This window comes from Adiantum capillus-veneris, chromosome 10, assembly GCF_014529385.1.
Source record: "Adiantum capillus-veneris isolate H3 chromosome 10, ASM1452938v2, whole genome shotgun sequence".
Lineage (NCBI taxonomy): Eukaryota > Viridiplantae > Streptophyta > Polypodiopsida > Polypodiales > Pteridaceae > Adiantum > Adiantum capillus-veneris.
The window spans coordinates 124,592,179-124,609,301 of record NC_140940.1 but is presented as its reverse complement, the minus strand read 5'-3'; the positions used below and the strand labels follow the sequence as shown (position 1 = coordinate 124,609,301).

At 46.6% G+C, this 17,123-nt stretch overlaps 1 protein-coding gene across 14 annotated transcripts in view; it reads left to right on the top strand.

Moving 5' to 3' along the window:
• Positions 1-17,123, top strand: part of LOC147449581 (intraflagellar transport protein 172-like) — a 248,756-nt gene that overhangs the window by 29,370 nt on the left and 202,263 nt on the right. For 13 of the 14 annotated variants that reach the window (XM_086521995.1, XM_086522001.1, XM_086522003.1 and 10 more), the window contains 6 exons: positions 8,688-8,787; positions 8,961-9,061; positions 9,997-10,123; positions 10,942-11,072; positions 11,186-11,238; positions 11,436-11,500. In XM_086521995.1, coding sequence (XP_086378121.1) covers positions 8,688-8,787; positions 8,961-9,061; positions 9,997-10,123; positions 10,942-11,072; positions 11,186-11,238; positions 11,436-11,500 — 577 coding nt within the window. The remainder of the gene's footprint in view (positions 1-8,687; positions 8,788-8,960; positions 9,062-9,996; positions 10,124-10,941; positions 11,073-11,185; positions 11,239-11,435; positions 11,501-17,123) is intronic. The other variant, XM_086522008.1, reaches the window with a different exon arrangement.

Below are 17,123 nucleotides of genomic sequence, written 5' to 3'. Positions count from 1 at the left end.
CTTCTTCGTTGTTCCTCTTCTAGTGTTTTGTTGATGATGTCGGGTGTAGTCGGAATTTCCTTGCCCTTTCCCTTCTTGACAACTTCAATCCATTTTTCAGCCTCGTCCATTTTCTTTTGCGTTTTGGAGAGAACCTCCACCCATGAGGTCTTCATTTCTCCTTCCTCCTTTATTTCTTTGACTTGTGCTCGTGTACTATTCAGCTCGTCAATCATTGATGGCTGAATTTCCCCATCTTCGAGGCGTCTTCCCTCTTTGGTTTCGTCGAGTTCCTCCCGAAGGGCTGAGATGCTACTTTTTAAAGCTTGAATTTCGTCCCGGAACTCCTTGCGTTCTAGTTCCCTCGCCTGTTCCTCCCTCTTTTTCCATTCGAGAATTAAATTCTTCTCTTTCTTCCACTCATCCATGTGAGCTTTGCATTCTTTCAACTCCTTTTCAATGGCTGTCATCCTCTTGCTTGTGACCATGTAGTGCGCCGCCATTTGTCTTTCCTTATTTGTTTCACTTTCTGAGAGAGAGGAGAGAGCACCGCATTATGCATACATATGTTTCCCCATTCAGCCTACATGGCATATGTTTGCTTTCTGTATGTGTCAATTTGCAATTTCTGTGAGCTTTGCAGTTTTCAAATTCCTTGCAAATAAATCCTTGCAGGTTTGATGAACGTTGCAAGCCGGTAAAGCTGGTGGGCACTGCAGAGGGTGACGGCGATGGGAAGTCTAGTACTGAGTTGATAAAGAGAGAGAGAGAGAGAGGGTGCGCCAGTGACCTGCACCCTTTTCGTTTCTGCAGCCCTGTACTTTCAACAACCCCAGCCTGCCTTAAAACCTGTGCGCTGTGGTACTGAGGCTGAAAACTTGCGCACTGTGTTGCTGAGGCCGAAATTTGCGCGCTGTGGTGCTGAGGCTGAAACCTGCGCGCTGTGGAGCTGACTGAAACCTGCGCGCTGAGGCGCTGTGGTGCTGAGGCTGAAACTTGCGCGCTGTGGAGCTGACTGAAACCTGCGCGCTGAGGTGCTGAGGCTGAAGAGAGAGAGAGAGAGAGAGAGAGAGAGAGAGAGAGAGAGAGAGAGAGAGAGAGAGAGAGAGAGAGAGAGAGAGAAATGAAATGAAATGTTCTTCAAAAGGTCAAAGTGACCTATGAGACGAGAAAGTTACAATGTGGTGGATCTGATACAAAGTCAGAGTAACAAAATAACAACAATACAAAACAAAGATATATACTCTGGGGTCCTAGACTGGTCGATGTGAACTAAGCAAAAGCAAAATGGGCGGCTTGCTGGGATAGCTGAATCACAGGAGAAAACTCATCCGAGAGAGAGAGAGAGAGAGAGAGAGAGAGAGAGAGAGAGAGAGAGAGAGAGAGAGAGAAATGAAATGTTATATTAACATCTTCAAAAGGCCAAAGTGATCTATGAGACCAGAAAGTTACAATGTGGTGGATCTGATACAAAGTCAGAGTCAGAGTAACAAGATGACAACAATGACAAAAATGAAAATGACAAATGTCACAATAAAATACTATGGAATCCTAAACTACTAGGTGTGAACAGCAGCTAGCTGGATAGCTAGATCACAAGAGATCCAGCATCTGTCGCTGGCGGATCTCATCAATCTCCTCCATGGTCAGTAGTCTGACCGGGCATCGTGCATGTCGAGCCAAAGTGATCCGAATCCTCTGATGCAGCCTCCGCCGATGCTGTGTAGTCCTCTGCAGTCGTGGGTGTCTGGATCTTCCCAGCTCGGTCGCTCGGTCGATCAGTGTGCCTCTGGTGTGAGATGACGAGCTCTGCTATGGTAGTAACTCCTCTGGGTGTCCAGTGGCAGCTCTAAAGAAATCTGTGATCTGTCTCTGGGACTGGCTAGCCTCTCCTCTCATCAGGCTCTCTCTGTGTCTGCGTAGCTCGAGCAAAAACAAGCCCAAGCATCTCTGATCCTCGTACTGCATGACTCTGGAGAATGGTCCAAAGCCCTCTTTGAACAAGCAATGGAAGCGGCCTCGTATCTCGTAGTAGACGGGGCAGTGGAATGTGTAGTGCAACTCTGTCTCAGGCTCCGATGTCACACAGGGGGCATGTCCTGGCCTCTGCGGGTACTCTGCTGTATCTCCCAGTCTCGATCCGCAGCTGGTGAAGATGTACGGATCTGGCCGATAGCACATCGTATCCCATGAGACAAGTGGGTGTCCATGTATTTGGGCCTCGCCACAAAACCATCAACCGTAAGCTGGAGGAGATGCTCTCTGTAGAAAGCCATCTTCGTGCCCAACTCCTGTGCTGGCTGTGTCCATGTCCTCCTGGTGTCTAGCTGAGTCAAGTCCTGGCAGATGAGCCTGGTGATCTCGGACTGTGTAAGAGTCAGAGAGGGTGCATCCAGTGAGTACTGGAAGGGAGGCTGAATCACAGGAGAAAACTCATGAGAGAGAGAGAGAGAGAGAGAGAGAGAGAGAGAGAGAGAGAGAGAGAGAGAGAGAGAGAGAGAGAGAGAGAGAGAGAGAGAGAGAGAGAGAGAGAGAGAGAGAGAGAGAGAGAGAGAGAGAGAGAGAGAGAGAGAGAGAAATGAAATGTTATATTAACGTCTTCAAAAGGCCAAAGTGACCTATGAGACCAGAAAGTTACAATGTGGTGGATCTGATACAAAGTCAGAGTAACAAAATAACAACATAACAGAACAAAGATATATACTACGGGATTCTAGACTGGTCGATGTGAACTAAGCAAAATGGGCGGCTTGCTGGGATAGCTAAATCACAGGAGATCTAGCATCGGTCGTTGGCGGATCTCATCAATCTCCTCCATGGTTAGTAGTCTGACCAGGCGTCGTGCATGCCTAGCCAGAGTGCTCCGAATCTTCTGATGTAGCCTCCGTCGATGCCGTGTAGTCCTCCGTAGTCGTGGGCGCCTGGATTTCCCCAACTCAATCGCTCGGTCGATCAGTGTGCCTCTGGTGTGAGACGAGAGGGAGCTCTGCTTGGGAGTGGCTCCTATGGCTGTCCCGTGTCTGCTCTGAAGAAGTCTGTGATCCGTCTTTGAGATTGACTAGCTTCGCTACTCATCAAGCTATCTTTGTGTCTGCGCAGCTCGAGCAAGAACAAATCCAGGCATCTCTGATCCTCGTATCCCATGAAGCTTGAGAGTGGTCCAAAACCCTCTCTGAACAAGCAATGGAAGCGGCCTCGTATCTCATAGTTGACGGGGCAACGGCATGCGTAGTGCAACTTTGTCTCAGGCTCCATGTCACACAAGGGGCCTGTCTTGGCCTCTGTTGGTACTCCGCTGTATCTCCCAGTCTCAATCCATAGTTGGTGAAGATGTGCGTAACTGGCCAATAGCACATCGTATCCCATGAGACAAGTGGGTGTCCATGTATTTGGGTCTCGTCACAAAACCATCCTCTGTAAGTTGGAGAAGATGGTCTCTGTAGAAAGCCATCTTCGTGCCCAGTTCCTGTGATGGCTGTATCCAAGTCCTCCTGGTGTCTAGTTGGGTCAGGTCTTGGTGGATGAGCCTGGTGATCTCGGACTGTGTAAGAGTGAGAGATGGTGCATCCAATGAGTACTGGAAGGGTGGCAACCTGTCTATGCTGAACCCATGCGCCTGGAACCATGATGCCATCTCCCCATACCGGCATGTTGTATCTCCTTGCATGGCTAACTGTCGAGATGACTCAAGTGCAATGCGAGCATATCTGTCTCTAGGAAGTTCCCATGTGCGGTGTATGAAGGAGACTGATCTGGTGAGCGCCTCAACCACTAGTGGGGGGGCCGCTAGCTCTGCTCGGATAATGGCCCGTGGTATTGATGCCTTGGCTCTAATGTGCCGCGAGATCATAGAGACGAGAGGTTTCTCCATGTTCCCCCATCCATCAGTGCGACCCGGCCTCCCATTGTGATCCAACGAAGGTCCCCATATCTCAGCTCCATAGAGCAATGCAGAAGCCACCAAAGTGTCAAAGAGCCAGAGTTTCGTCCGAGGCTCCTGAAATTGAACCTGCGAACACATCCTCTCCAATCTACCCAATGCTCTAGTCAATCTGGTCTCTGCTGCTCTTCTGAGTGAGAATGCAGGTCCGCTAAAAACCACTCCAAGGTAAGTGTAAGCATCTGTGTACTCCACAGTCTCCTGGCCGTATGTGAATGTAGGTGCTGACCTCCTGATCCACTGTGGGGTGGTATTAAACACCATAACCTTGGTTTTACCAAGGTTGACAGACAAACCACTTTCGTGGGCAAACCTATGCAAAGCATCCAATTGACGTTGCATTCCCTCCGGAGATTCGGAGATCAACACAATATCATCAGCATATAACAAAAGTGGAATCCATGTCCCTGCCAACTGTGCACCTCTATCACCATCGCTCTCAATATAGTCAGAAACCTCATCCATATACATACCGGATAGAGCAGGAGAGAGCGGGCAGCCCTGCTTCACCCCAATAGTGGAGTGAACCGATGTAGATAGTCCCTCAGGGGTGCGTACATGCCCTACTACTGGTCTGTACAATGCCATGATCCCCCAAATGAGCTATGTGGGTACTCCCATCTCCTGTAATCTGCGCATCAATCTAGCTCTGGATATTGTGTCAAAGGCTTTGCGGAAGTCCACAAAGCTACAATAGATCCGTCTCCCATGAGATTTGCCCTCCTCCATGATGGCCCTGAGTGTCGAGATATGGTCAAGAGTAGAGAAGCCTCTCCTGAACCCTGCCTGCCCAACTGCACGCATTTCTTTCTTCTCTGCCCATCTACTCAACTGTTGCTCAAGAATGGATGCATACAACCGTGCCAGTGTGTCTCCAATCATGATAGTGCGATAATTCCCAGTCTCCATGGGGTCTCTTGACTTGAAGATGGGTACAATCGTAGATAGGCTCCAAGTGTCCGACAGGCCCTCACATATGGCACGGTTAAACATAACTGCTAGTAGCTCTGCTAGTAGGTCTTTGGCATGCATAAGATGCTCAACGACTAAGCCATCATGATCATATGCTCTCCCAGTCCTCATCCTGTCAATGGATTTCTTCACCATCTCAACGATGAAAAAAGCACATGTGTGTGGACATGGATCGGGGGGGTTGGGAAGGGGCGGTTGTCCAGGTACTGTGTACAAAGATGATGCGTACTGACCCCAGGTTTTTGTGGAGGTAACAGCAGGGGGGGGGACTGCTCATGAAAGAGCCGCCACGTCGCACGCGCGTCCTGACTTAAAAATAGTTGGTATAGATCCTGCTCGAGTCGAGCCAAACATACCCTCTTCTTCCGCCGCACCAGGTGTCAGAAGTCAATCTCTGACTGTCTGTGAGTGACGTCCCCCAAAAGCACCTCCCTCTGAAGTCTAGCTCTAGTCTGGCGGCACTCCTCATCGTACCAGCTGTTTTGAGGCATGCTCCCTGATCGGCGTCTCTACCTAGGCTGGGTGTGTGGGTATGCCTCTGCTGCTGCATCATGTAATGTCTGTGTCAGTATAGTAGTTAGCTCCTCCAGAGGTCGCCCCGGTTCCTTGTGCATAGGCGTTTGTAGATCCCGTCTATGTATACAGAGTCCGTCTTCCGTGTGAAGGTGTAGCAAGTAGGGGTTGCTACCCGCGGCCTGTGTGCTACACTAAACTGGAAGGAGATGGTCATCGACACAAGAGCATGATCCAGTGCTACCTCGACCGGTCTAGGCCCAACTGTGAGATCCTGGATACTAGAGATGAGATTCGGCTGTGCCATGACATAGTCCACTGTGCTGGCTCCATGTCTGTGTGGGAAGCATGTGAAACCTCCCGCAGTAGTAAGAAACCTCTGTAGGCCATTCAAGATGGCTAATCCATGTGCGGTGCCCATGTCTATAAGGTGTCGCCCATACTCAGTATATTCCACATCGTGTGATACTATGGACAGGCATGTCTCTACAACATCTAGCTCTCTCAGCATCTCCTCTGAAGTATCATAAACTACTGTCTGGTGATGGGCAGTCCTAGCATTGAAGTCCCCTAGAATGATAATGTCACCATCTCTAGAGAACTCCCATATGTCATCATCCAAAATAGAAAAAGAGGATTGTCCTTTGGGTGGTGCATAGACTGATGTACTCGGGGGAAAGTAGCAAATAGCAATGTAGAGATGTCTGCCTGTCTTTGCTTTCAATCTCACCCACATGTACCGAGCTTGCTCATCCCTACGGGCTATATGTATCAATGGCTGCAAATCCTCTCTAAATAACACTGCCACTCCCCCCGAGCCCCGTCCTCTGTGCTCTGAGCGTGTCTCCTGTCTGTAAGCTGTCTCCCACCTGTATCCACTGATGTGAGGCATGGATTGCCCAGGGGCCTGGTGTGTCTCAGAGTAGAAGATGATGTCTCTTCCAGTAAACTATCCTCAAAGGCACCCAGCACCCACATCAAGACGCATGGATCCATTACAGTTCCAGGTAGCCACTTTGAGTGTGGTCCCATAAGTCCCGTACTGTCATGTGGAGCGTCGCTCTAGTATTACCACTCTTCCATCTCAGTAAAAGGCAATCTTGCCTTTTCCCCTTGCCGCTCTAATCTCTGGCATTACTTCCTGCATATGAGCGATCTGCAAGAGGGTAAGATCATCCCCGAGAAAGATCCCCGTCTCCTTAAGAGTTGGTCTTTTCTTCAGGAAGACTTCTTCGCTTCCATGGAGGGAAAACAGAGGATGATTGCCCTTTCTTTTTAGGTCTCCCCACTGCTTCCATTTTTCTTTATGTTGCCCACTCTCCAGGCTCTTGTGTGCGTCGGCTCATGAACCCCCATCAAGGCCATGAGTTCTTTTACCTCTTCGTCCACATTGCCTTTGTCTTTAAGATCGCAAATCCTCACATGTAAAGCGCGCACACGTCTTCTTTGCTCCTCCTCTAGTGTCTGGTTAATGAAAGTGGGTGTGGACGTGGACGTTATCTCCTTGCCTTTTCCTTTCTTGGCCACCTCGATCCATTTCTTGGCTTCATCGGCCTTCTGTTGAGTTTTTGTAAGAACATCCACCCAAGAAGTCGTCATCTCTTTGTGTTGCTCTTCTCCCTCTTTGATGGCCCGCACTTGCTCCTTGATCGTGTTGATTTCTTTGATTACTGAGGGTTGCAGTTCGCCCTCCTCCAGTGTTTCGGCGAGATCTTTCTTGAGTGACGCAATCTCTTCTCCCCGAGTGGTCACTCGGTCTTCCAGTGCATTTATCTTGCTCTCTTGGATCAGCATGCGTCCTTCGAGCATTTTTATTGTGCCCAATAGATTGCGGTTCATCTTGGTAATGGTCTCCGTCATTTCCTCTTTGCACTTTTGAATGGCATCCTCTAGGGGGTCGGCTTTATCGTTCAACTTCCTCATGGTTAATCGCCGTCCGAAAAAGAGCCACTAAGCGCACATATGCATATGCATCCACACTATGCATACATTATCATCCGCTTCAAGCGTACATCCGCATTAAGCATACATTTGCCGAAAAAAATCTGCTGTCTGAATTTCTCGATTCCCTTGTGGAAAAGTGCTGAACCTGTACTAGAAGAATTAGAAAAAATTCCGTGCTCGACGAAATCTGTGTTCTCGACACCCTTTTCTTTGTCTCTGTTCTGCAGAAAACGCAGGTCACAACAGAGAACAGCGGGCATGGTAGCTGAGCGAGTGGGGGAACGCGAGGAGGTATGGTAGGGGAGAGGTAGCGTAAGGGCATGGCACGGGGGGGGGGGGGGGGGGGGGGGGAGCGCGCGGGGCGGGGCTGGGCTGGGCTGCAGGGGGGCAACACGATAGAGTTCAGAGGGAGAGAGTACGCTAAGCAAAGAGAGAGAGAGAGAGAGAGAGAGAGAGAGAGAGAGAGAGAGAGAGAGAGAGAGAGAGAGAGAGAGAGAGATAAGAGTAAAAACAAGCTCTCTCCCAAAAGCTCGTTCCAATCGCCTCTTGAGGGAGCATTTTCGGTAAAATACAGAATTTAGGGAAGAAAAGCTCGCTCAAAGAGCTGGCTCCATTCCAATCCCCAAGAGTGGGCAGCTGACCTAGATGCATCTTTATCCCTCTTACATATATATTTGTTTGTATTTTTGGTTTAAGCATGCTTGATTGTATGTTTCTCGTGATAACAAACCTTTTGTGTAGATTAGAGTAGGAACCCCCTAGTAAATAGATTGCAACACCCTTTAAAAATTTTAGAACATTGATGAGACTCAAAATAGTTGCCGAAAACTTGGAAACATAGACTTGGAAGTGTAGAAACCCTTTATAGTGCTGGCGTTGATAATTGAGGATTTGTGGTAGTAGTTACTGAGGAGTTGAGCTCACTTTCTTATTGCAGTCTTAAAGGTTGCATTGTGCACCTCATTATCAAAAGAAGCTTTTTGACTTGTCTGATGCATCCACTGCATCCTTGTCATCATTAGGGATCATGATTACATGCATAAAATGTCATAATTTTTTTTTTGCATTTTTTTTTCTCTTGTAATTGGTATTCAAAGTAGGTACATCAAATTTTCTAGGAGGGTAGGCTGAGGTCTGCACACTGCCACACAAGTGGCTTTTCAACACACTTTGAAGTAGGGTAGATCAGCTCACTGATACTAGGTTAGGCACTCTGTACAGCTGCATTTGCAGACTTGCGAGGTAACATTGTGTATGAGGCATGCAAGTGCTATTGTTAATCTCAGTAAAAGTTGATGAAATTCTATGGAACTTAATTAAAGTATGATGCATGGCTCAGTCGGAAGTTGGCAGCTGCTACTATAACCCGAATTGTTCACCTTTTTGACGAGTCAGGAGCATTGAAGGAAAAGTTTGCAACAAAGCCTGCCGATGCAAAGGTAAAGGAAATTTTTCTTGGTTTTGGTAGCTGTAATCCTCGCTGTATTTTTGTAATGTGGTGCCCTACAAACTCTTGTAGGCATATGTTGTTTATCTGGCACAAAATTTTATTGGGGCCTTGTTATGCTATGAAAGATTGTTTGCGTGCTAAGGATTCTCTACATATCTGCAGGGCTCAAAATTGTATATAGTCATAGGGATGGTATTTTCTCCTGACAGCACTAAGCTGGCAATTGCTCAAAGTGATGACATTATCTTCATTTATAAACTGGGGTAAGATCCAAGGTCTATGATGAAAGAGTTTCTATTATAAACTTAATAACAGCTCTGCGCTCTCAGTTGTTGCATCTTGTTATACACTCGTTAAACAAGAAAAGTGTTACTATACACATGATTGATCAACACGAGTGTTGTGCTTTTTGACAAAAACTTGATTACACCTTATAGAAGCCTACGTGTAGAAGCCATAAGTGGAGGATGAAGGGGGTCAATCTAGATGCATGGATTATAATGCTAGTTATCTGTATATGTGGTCTTAACACTAGGGCTGTGTGAACACAAGCCATTTGTTGCTATAAGCAAGTTTTGTGCAAATTCTTTTTCTCATGAAGCACTAAAAACCTCATCAAATCCTTTTCGGTTTGTTTTCAAGGCACATAGGGGTTGAAAAAAAATAGAAATAAATAATTCCATACAAAGCTAGTATTTTTCAAGAGTAATCTTTTAGGTACAATCGAACACAAATTGTTCAGAAGTATTCCATGTAGATGCCTTAAAAACCTTCAAAGCACATTGAAACGTTTTGGAAAAATATTGGACATGTATACAATGAATATATTAAAAAAAAAAGATTGCCAACTTGTTTTAGGCCTCAAAGACGCGTATGCTGTCAAATTTAAAAGCCAGTTTTGTGGCTTTTGACTATTTTTAAAAAATCATTATTTTTTATTTTCCACTTTGTGATAAATGGTATGCTAAAATGTTTCTCTATGTGATAAGACCTCAAGGATATCCTATTCTCACGCTTTCTTGAAAAATAGTAAGTCTTGGAGCCAATATTATGGAATGAGGTGTCAAGCCACTATTGTGGCTCAAGCACAAACCTAATGTTAAGAAGCTAGAGATCTCCTAAAGACCTTGATGAATGAAGCAATGTAGCTGAATAAGAAAGCCATGTAAGAATGACTTATGATTCTTTTTTTTGATAGGTTGGACTGGGGAGAAAAGAAGTCGATATGCAACAAATTTCAGCAGACATTACCGATAAACAGCATTGTCTGGCCTCACTTAAATCAAATAGAGATCCTATTTGGTTTGTGTGATGGAAAAGTCAAGGTAGACGTTGGATTAAAGAGATATCTTTTACATTGAATTTGGCCTTTTATTGTTGACTATTGAATGCTTAGGAGTGAAGGAACGATATAAAAGTAGCTGTGTAGAAAATCATTTTAAGAACCCTTTTTGGTCCTTTTTATAATTTCTTGCAGTTGGAAATTTGGATAAATGGTTCTTGAAAGATATAGAGGAGTGAGGGAGTGTGGGAGGCATTTTTATGCAATGCGTTGTAAAAAGTTATATTTTCTCTTGGACATCAACATGGCTTCATTATGATTGAGACCCTTCATCTCCGGAGTCATGACAGAAACTCAGTATGCTGAACTTTGTGTTGATGTATGCTCATGTGTGCGTTAGTGTGGTGTAGTGTGTTCTGGGAGCATATGTTAGTACCTAGTTCTACAACCACTATTGGGCACTGGCGACATTAGTGGGGATGTCGTGGTATCTAGTCAATACTATGCATGATGGAGCTGATAGTTATATTGTCTTGTGGGTGACTACCATGGGTCTTTACCTTGCACTTCCCCTTAAGGGTGAATCTGGGCTTATCCTGGATGCATCTAGGTATATGTTCTCTTTGATTATTTGGCTCCTATAATTAATAGTTTTTCTTACCTGTATCCGTACATCAGCCAAGCTAACTGTCCTGATTTTTGTTACATTTGAATGCCTGTGAATCAGCAAGTCTAGCTGCTATCTAATTAACAATAATTATCGGTTAACCTATCTCTATCTCAGTATTTGCTAGAGTCCACTATCAACCCAATCTTCTTCTTATTGCTATTTCAAGTTCTGATATATCTCTTTCAATCCAGGCAGGACAACTACGCACAAACAGGACAATAACACTTCACACACATGGATCATCTAGTCCTGTTGTAAGTCTTGCTTGCAGTCCCGATGGTTGCACATGCTTAGCTGGCCATTTGGATGGTGCGATTTACAGGTGGATTACAACATTCATGGTGGAGCGTTTTTTTAATTCTTTATCAAAATGGTGTCAAAAATCACGAAAAGAAAATCATCTACTAATGTGCTGATTCCGAAGTCTCCATGAAGGTTTTCCTTGGACAAGGTAGCTGGGAACTTTGCGGCCAAATTTGCAAATCATGGTTGGCCCTCTCTTTCCATCATCATTTGCACCTTCTCTTCGTTACTTTTTTTCCCCTTTTTTTCTCTTTTCAGTTTGGAGTAAGGTTTTCAGGCAGGTATAAAAGAGGGCCAGTACGGCTATAGGAACTTTTTCTGTGATATTTAAATCAACTGGCAGTAACAAATTTTTGTATGCTGTACATAATTATGTGATCAGGTTTTGTACCGACTGTACTTGGCTGGGGGAAAAATATTATCTTAGTTACTGGCTCGGACTCAAAGGTAAAAATTTTGACAGGCAAAATTCCAATTAAAAAATTGCTATTGTAAGAGATAATGCAAAAAGCATGGGTCAGGTTGTTGCTTAATGTCGAGTTTTGAAGTTTAGGCCACATATTTCACAATGTTTTATATTTAAGATTCTTCATGTTCTAGCAGCTTTTTTTAGTTGAGCACTTGGTAGGTTATTTCATTTTATTCTTAATCCATACCACAAAGTGGGCACCATGTAAGTAGTAATGCCAAATTTTCAAAGCACGGATGACTGCCAACGATTTCTTATCCTGTGTGGAGTAACGGGCTTGTGTGTCCATGAGCCTACCACTTTCAAGTGCTACAGGACAGCACCCATGGCATAATCAGTGGCATTCGCTTCCACCTTAAAGGGTTTGTTCGGATCCACTATCTGCAACATCCGAAAATCGCTGCATATGTAACTAGTTGTTTCAATGTTTGAAACATTGATCGAGCTCATCAGTCCACGTAAAAGATGGACTAACACTATGCTGCTTGCTTTGAACTCCCTTTAGCAAATGTGTAAAGGGTTTAGCAATCTTGGCGTAGTCTTTGATGAATTCCTGAAAATCTGATGAAACCTAGAAAAAATTTCACTTGCTGTATGGTTCGTAAAACGGGCCTCCGTAGAACCACTCGTTCGGGATCAATGTGGATGCCATCAATTGAGATGACAAGGGTGAGACACAAAAACTTCGTGCGGGAAAAATTCGCACTTGGATTGCGAATTTCTCTCGTCGTAAAAGACATAAGACGAGACGAAGGTGTTGCAAATGCTCCTCGAGTGTCCATATAACTAAGTACGTTGTCGATGAACACGAGAACCCACTTTCCTACATACGAGCAAAAGAGGTCATTCATCATTTGCTGGAGAGTTGCGGGAGCATTTGTCAATCCAAAAGTGGTTTCGGGACATCACATGGGTGTGTAAGTATTTGATGGTAACCGCACCTAAGATTGATCTTGGCGAGGTTGCCGAGAACCAAGATGGCTACCAGGCAAAAGCATTATCGTAGAAGCAAGAGTTGTTCCACAAAAGGGTAGAAATTTGCTAATGAATACATGCCAAGTACAATGGTTATGGAGGAAGAGATTCCTCGACCACATGATACATATGAGGAAGAGATTGCTCAACCACATGATACATACGAGCAAGCACAAAGAAAATGGTAAGCCCATAATGCGGAAGTCGATATGACTTCAGAACAGTGCTAAAGGCGGAGGTTGACCAGTGGCACAACCTTAGTCCATCATTGTGAGTCTTGATGCTCTGTCGAATGGGTTCGGCAAATTGCATGTCGAGTGCGAAATTATGTACCACATGAGAAGAAATCAAATTTATGAGTAGAGGTGCATTAAATAACATGAAAAATCATTGAAACAAAAGAGAGGTAGACATTGTTGTAGAAACATACCCTTGTCTTTCGCTCGAGACGCAGTGGCCTGTGTGTTTGGAAATTTCTTGTTTTGGTGACTGACTTGTGGCTGTCGGAGTTGCAAAGCTTGTAGTCTTTGGCGAATTGGTGACACAGTGGGATACAATATCGAGCGGGTATGTGATTGCAATCCAAAACATCCATATTATTTGCAAGAGAGCTTGCAAAGCTGCCAAAACCATTATCAAGGTCTTGGAAATCTAGTGAGTAAGCATCCAAGGCTGCTAATCCATCTCCAACGTTGGAGAGGAGGAACACACCCGGCACAAAACAGACTGCCTCTCTATAGCCCAGGGCGTACACAGCACCCCAATCCACTAGAGTTCACCTTCGAAACTCACGACACACGCTGGCAGGCCACCGCTCGCACATACATTGATGCACAAACGCGCACACAACAGCTAACCACACATTTCACCGCTCGCTTCAAGCCACACACCGCTGCCGCACACGAAACCGCACTCTCACTTCCATTCCGCATACAAAGAAGGGGCTTGGGGGGTACACACATCCACACCGGCACCGCACATACAAGCAGAAGAAGTATAGAAGGGGGACAGGGGAAACGTCGCGAGAGAAACACAACGGAGGCTTCACCATTGCTCAAACATCATTTACAACTCATTTACATCAAACGGCACACCCACATGGTCGCCGGGCAAGAAAACGCACACTTGGGGCTTTGCAGGCACACACCTTTGCACAAAAAAATCAACCCAAGAACCCACACACACACTCTAGCTTGGCTCTTTGCAGGCTCACCGGCTCAAGGCCTTGGCAAGAAGCCTACTATGGCAAAAAGCATGAAAAATGGCTAAACAATGGCTAATATAGGGGTGCCCCTTTCAATTTGGGCATCTGGGCTCTGATTGGTCCACCTTGCACCTCTTTTTGGCAATTTTGGGAGGGTAGCCACCTTTGGCTTCATTTGCTCTCTATCTCCTTTCTTTGCAGCTAGTGCCCCTTGGCATTATTTTATCATTATTTTATTCATTTTTTCCCTTTATTTCCACCCTTTGAGAGGCCGCCTCTTGCACTGCTTCTTTGACCTCCTTTTTTGACCCTTTGACCGGCTCTTTGCTTGATCCACCCTCCACCATCCTTCTCTCTCTCTCTCTCTCTCTCTCTCTCTCTCTCTCTCTCTCTCTCTCTCTCTCTCTCTCTCTCTCTGTGTCCCGGCCTTTTGGTGGCCCTCTGCTCTGCTCCGCTCTTTCCTCTCTTGTCTCTCCCTCGGACTGCCCATCTTCTCTTTTGCACACGGCGGCCCCCATGGGCGAGCTTTGAACTCTCTCTCTCTCTCTCTCTCTCTCTCTCTCTCTCTCTCTCTCTCTCTCCCCCCTGCTCTGCACCCGCACCTCCTGCCCCTTTACTCCCGCTCTCTCTCTCTCTCTCTCTCTCTCTCTCTCTCTCTCTCTCTCTCTCTCTCTCTCTCTCTCTCTCTCTCTCTCTCGCTCGCTTCTCTCGCTCGTTGCCGTGCTCTGCACACGCACCCGCTGCCCCTACGCTCCCGCTCTCTCTCTCGCTCGCTGCCCTGCTCTGCACCCGCACTCGTTGCCCCCCTCCCCCCCTCTCTCTCTCTCTCTCTCTCTCTCTCTCTCTCTCTCTCCTGCTTGCTGCCCCTGCGCTCCCGCTCTCTCGCTCGTTGCCCTGCTCTGCACCCGCACCCGCCGCCCCTGCGCTCTCTCTCTCTCTCTCTCTCTCTCTCTGCCCCTCACCTGCTGCCCCTGCGCTCCCTCTCTCTCTCTCTCTCTCTCTCTCTCTCTCTCTCCCTCTCCCGTTCGCTGCCTTGCTCCCCTGTTCTGCACCTGCACCTGGTGTCCCTATACTCCCGCTCCCTCCTAACCTAGCGCGAGAGAGAGAAAGAGGGGGGGGGGGGATCGCGTAGAGAGAGAGAGAGAGAAAAAAGGGGGACGTAGAGAGAGAAAGAGGGGGAGAAAATCGCGTAGAGAGAAAAAGGGGAAAAAAAGGCGTAGAGAGAGATAGAGGGGGGGAAAATCACATAGAGAGAGAAGGGGGGGAAAAAAAAACCTCTTCTTCACTCCAGTACCCCCTCTCCCTCTCCTATCGCGGCCTCTCAATCATGAGAAAGCCGAATAGCAAGGATGATCCAGTGGAGGATGCCATCCAAAAATACAAAGAAGAACTGAGCGAGTCCATCAGCAAGATCAACCGCCATCTCTTAGGTACTATTAACTGACTCGACGCACGCGTGGCATCACAGGAAAGCACGATACATACACTCGAAGATCGCGTGAAGGCCCAAAATGAGGAATCGCACCACTCAAGAAAGAGCTTGTAGAGGTGCGATCGCAGAATGTCCTCGAAGAGGGAGAACTTCAACCCTCTGTCATTGAAGAGCTTAACACGATTAAGGAACAAGTACGGGCCATCAAAGAAGGTGGGGAGCAACAAAAAGAAATGATGACCTCGTGGGTAGATGTCATCACAAAGACCCAACCAAAAGCAGAAAAGGCCGAAAAATGGATCGAGATCGTCAAGAAAGGAAAAGGCAAGGAATTAACCCCCACCCCCACACCAATCATCATCAATTTGACACTAGAAGAGGAGCAAAGGAGACATGTACGTGCCTTACACGTAAGGATATGTGGCCTCAGAGACCAAGATAATGTAGATAAAGAGGTGAAAGAACTCATGACTCTGGTGGGGGTCAACGACAGACGCATACGAGGGCTTGGAGAGTGGGCACTAAGAAAAGTGGGAGCAACGGAGAAACCTCAAAGGAAAGGGCACTCATTCTCCGCTTCCCCTCCATGGAAGCGAAGAAAGATTTCTTGAAGAAGAGACCGACTCTAAAGAAGACTGGCATCTTTCTTGGAGATGATCTCACCCTCTCGCAGATTGCTCATATGCAAGAAGTAATGCCGGAAATAAGAGCAGCAAGGGAAAAGGGGAAGATTGCTTTTTACAGGGATGGAAAGGTGGTGATTTTGGAGCGACGTCTCACATGACGGTGCGAGACCTATGGGACCATACTAAAGATGGCAACCTGGAATTGTAATGGGTCACTCCGTCTTGATGTAGGGGCCTTTGAGGATAGCTTCACGGGGAGAGACATCATTTTCTACTATGAGACGCATCAAGCACCTGGACAATCCATGCCACAGGTGAGTGGATATAGATGGGAGACAGCCTGCAGACAGGAGACTAGATCGGAGCATCGAGGACAGGGCTCAGGGGAAGTGGCAGTTCTATTCAGGGAGGAACTGCAGCCGCTGATATATATAGCACGCAAGGATGAACAGGCTAGGTACATGTGTGTGAGGCTCAGGGCAGAGACGGGTAGATACCTCTACATTGCTATTTGTTACTTTCCTCCTAGTACGTCAGTATATGCTTCAATACTCCCTGGATGCACCCTCCGTGTCTCTCAAACAGACAGAGATCACCAGACTCATACGTTAGGATCTGATTCAGCTAAATACCAGGAGCACATAGATACAACCGACACAGGAGTTGGGCACGAAGATGGCCTTCTACAAAGAGCATCTTCTCCAACTCACGGAGGACGACTTTGTGAGTAGGCCTGTATACATGGATACACATATCTCATGGGATAAGATGCGCTATTGGACAGATACTCACATCCTCACATCAGCTCCAGATCGAGACTGGCCGATTTCGAGGGGTGCCGACAGGAGCCAGGATATGTCACTTATGTAACTTAGAGCCAGAGATAGAGCTGCACTACACATGTCACTACCCGGCATACTATGAGATACCCGGCCACTTCCACTGTTTATTCAGAGAAGGGTTTGGACCTTTTTCTAGGGTCATGAATTACAAGGATCAGAGGTGTCTCAGATTGTTCTTGCTAGAGCTGCACAGACTTAGGGAGAGCTTGCTGAGGACATCAGGGGAAAGACAGTCTCAGAGACGAATCACAGATTTCTTTACACCAGATAGAGGAGAGCCAACGGAGCAGTCATTACAGCATATCTCAGAGCCTACTCATACTAGAGGTACACTGCTTGACCGAGCCACTGAACTTGGCAGATCCAGACGTCCACGACCTCGGGGGGTCTCCCACTACCGACGAAGGTTGCAACAGAAGATACAGATCACTCTAGCTCGACACGCAAGACGCCTAACCAGAGTTCTGACCATGGAGGAGGTCGATGAGATCCAACAGCGACCGATGAGAGATTTCATCTGAA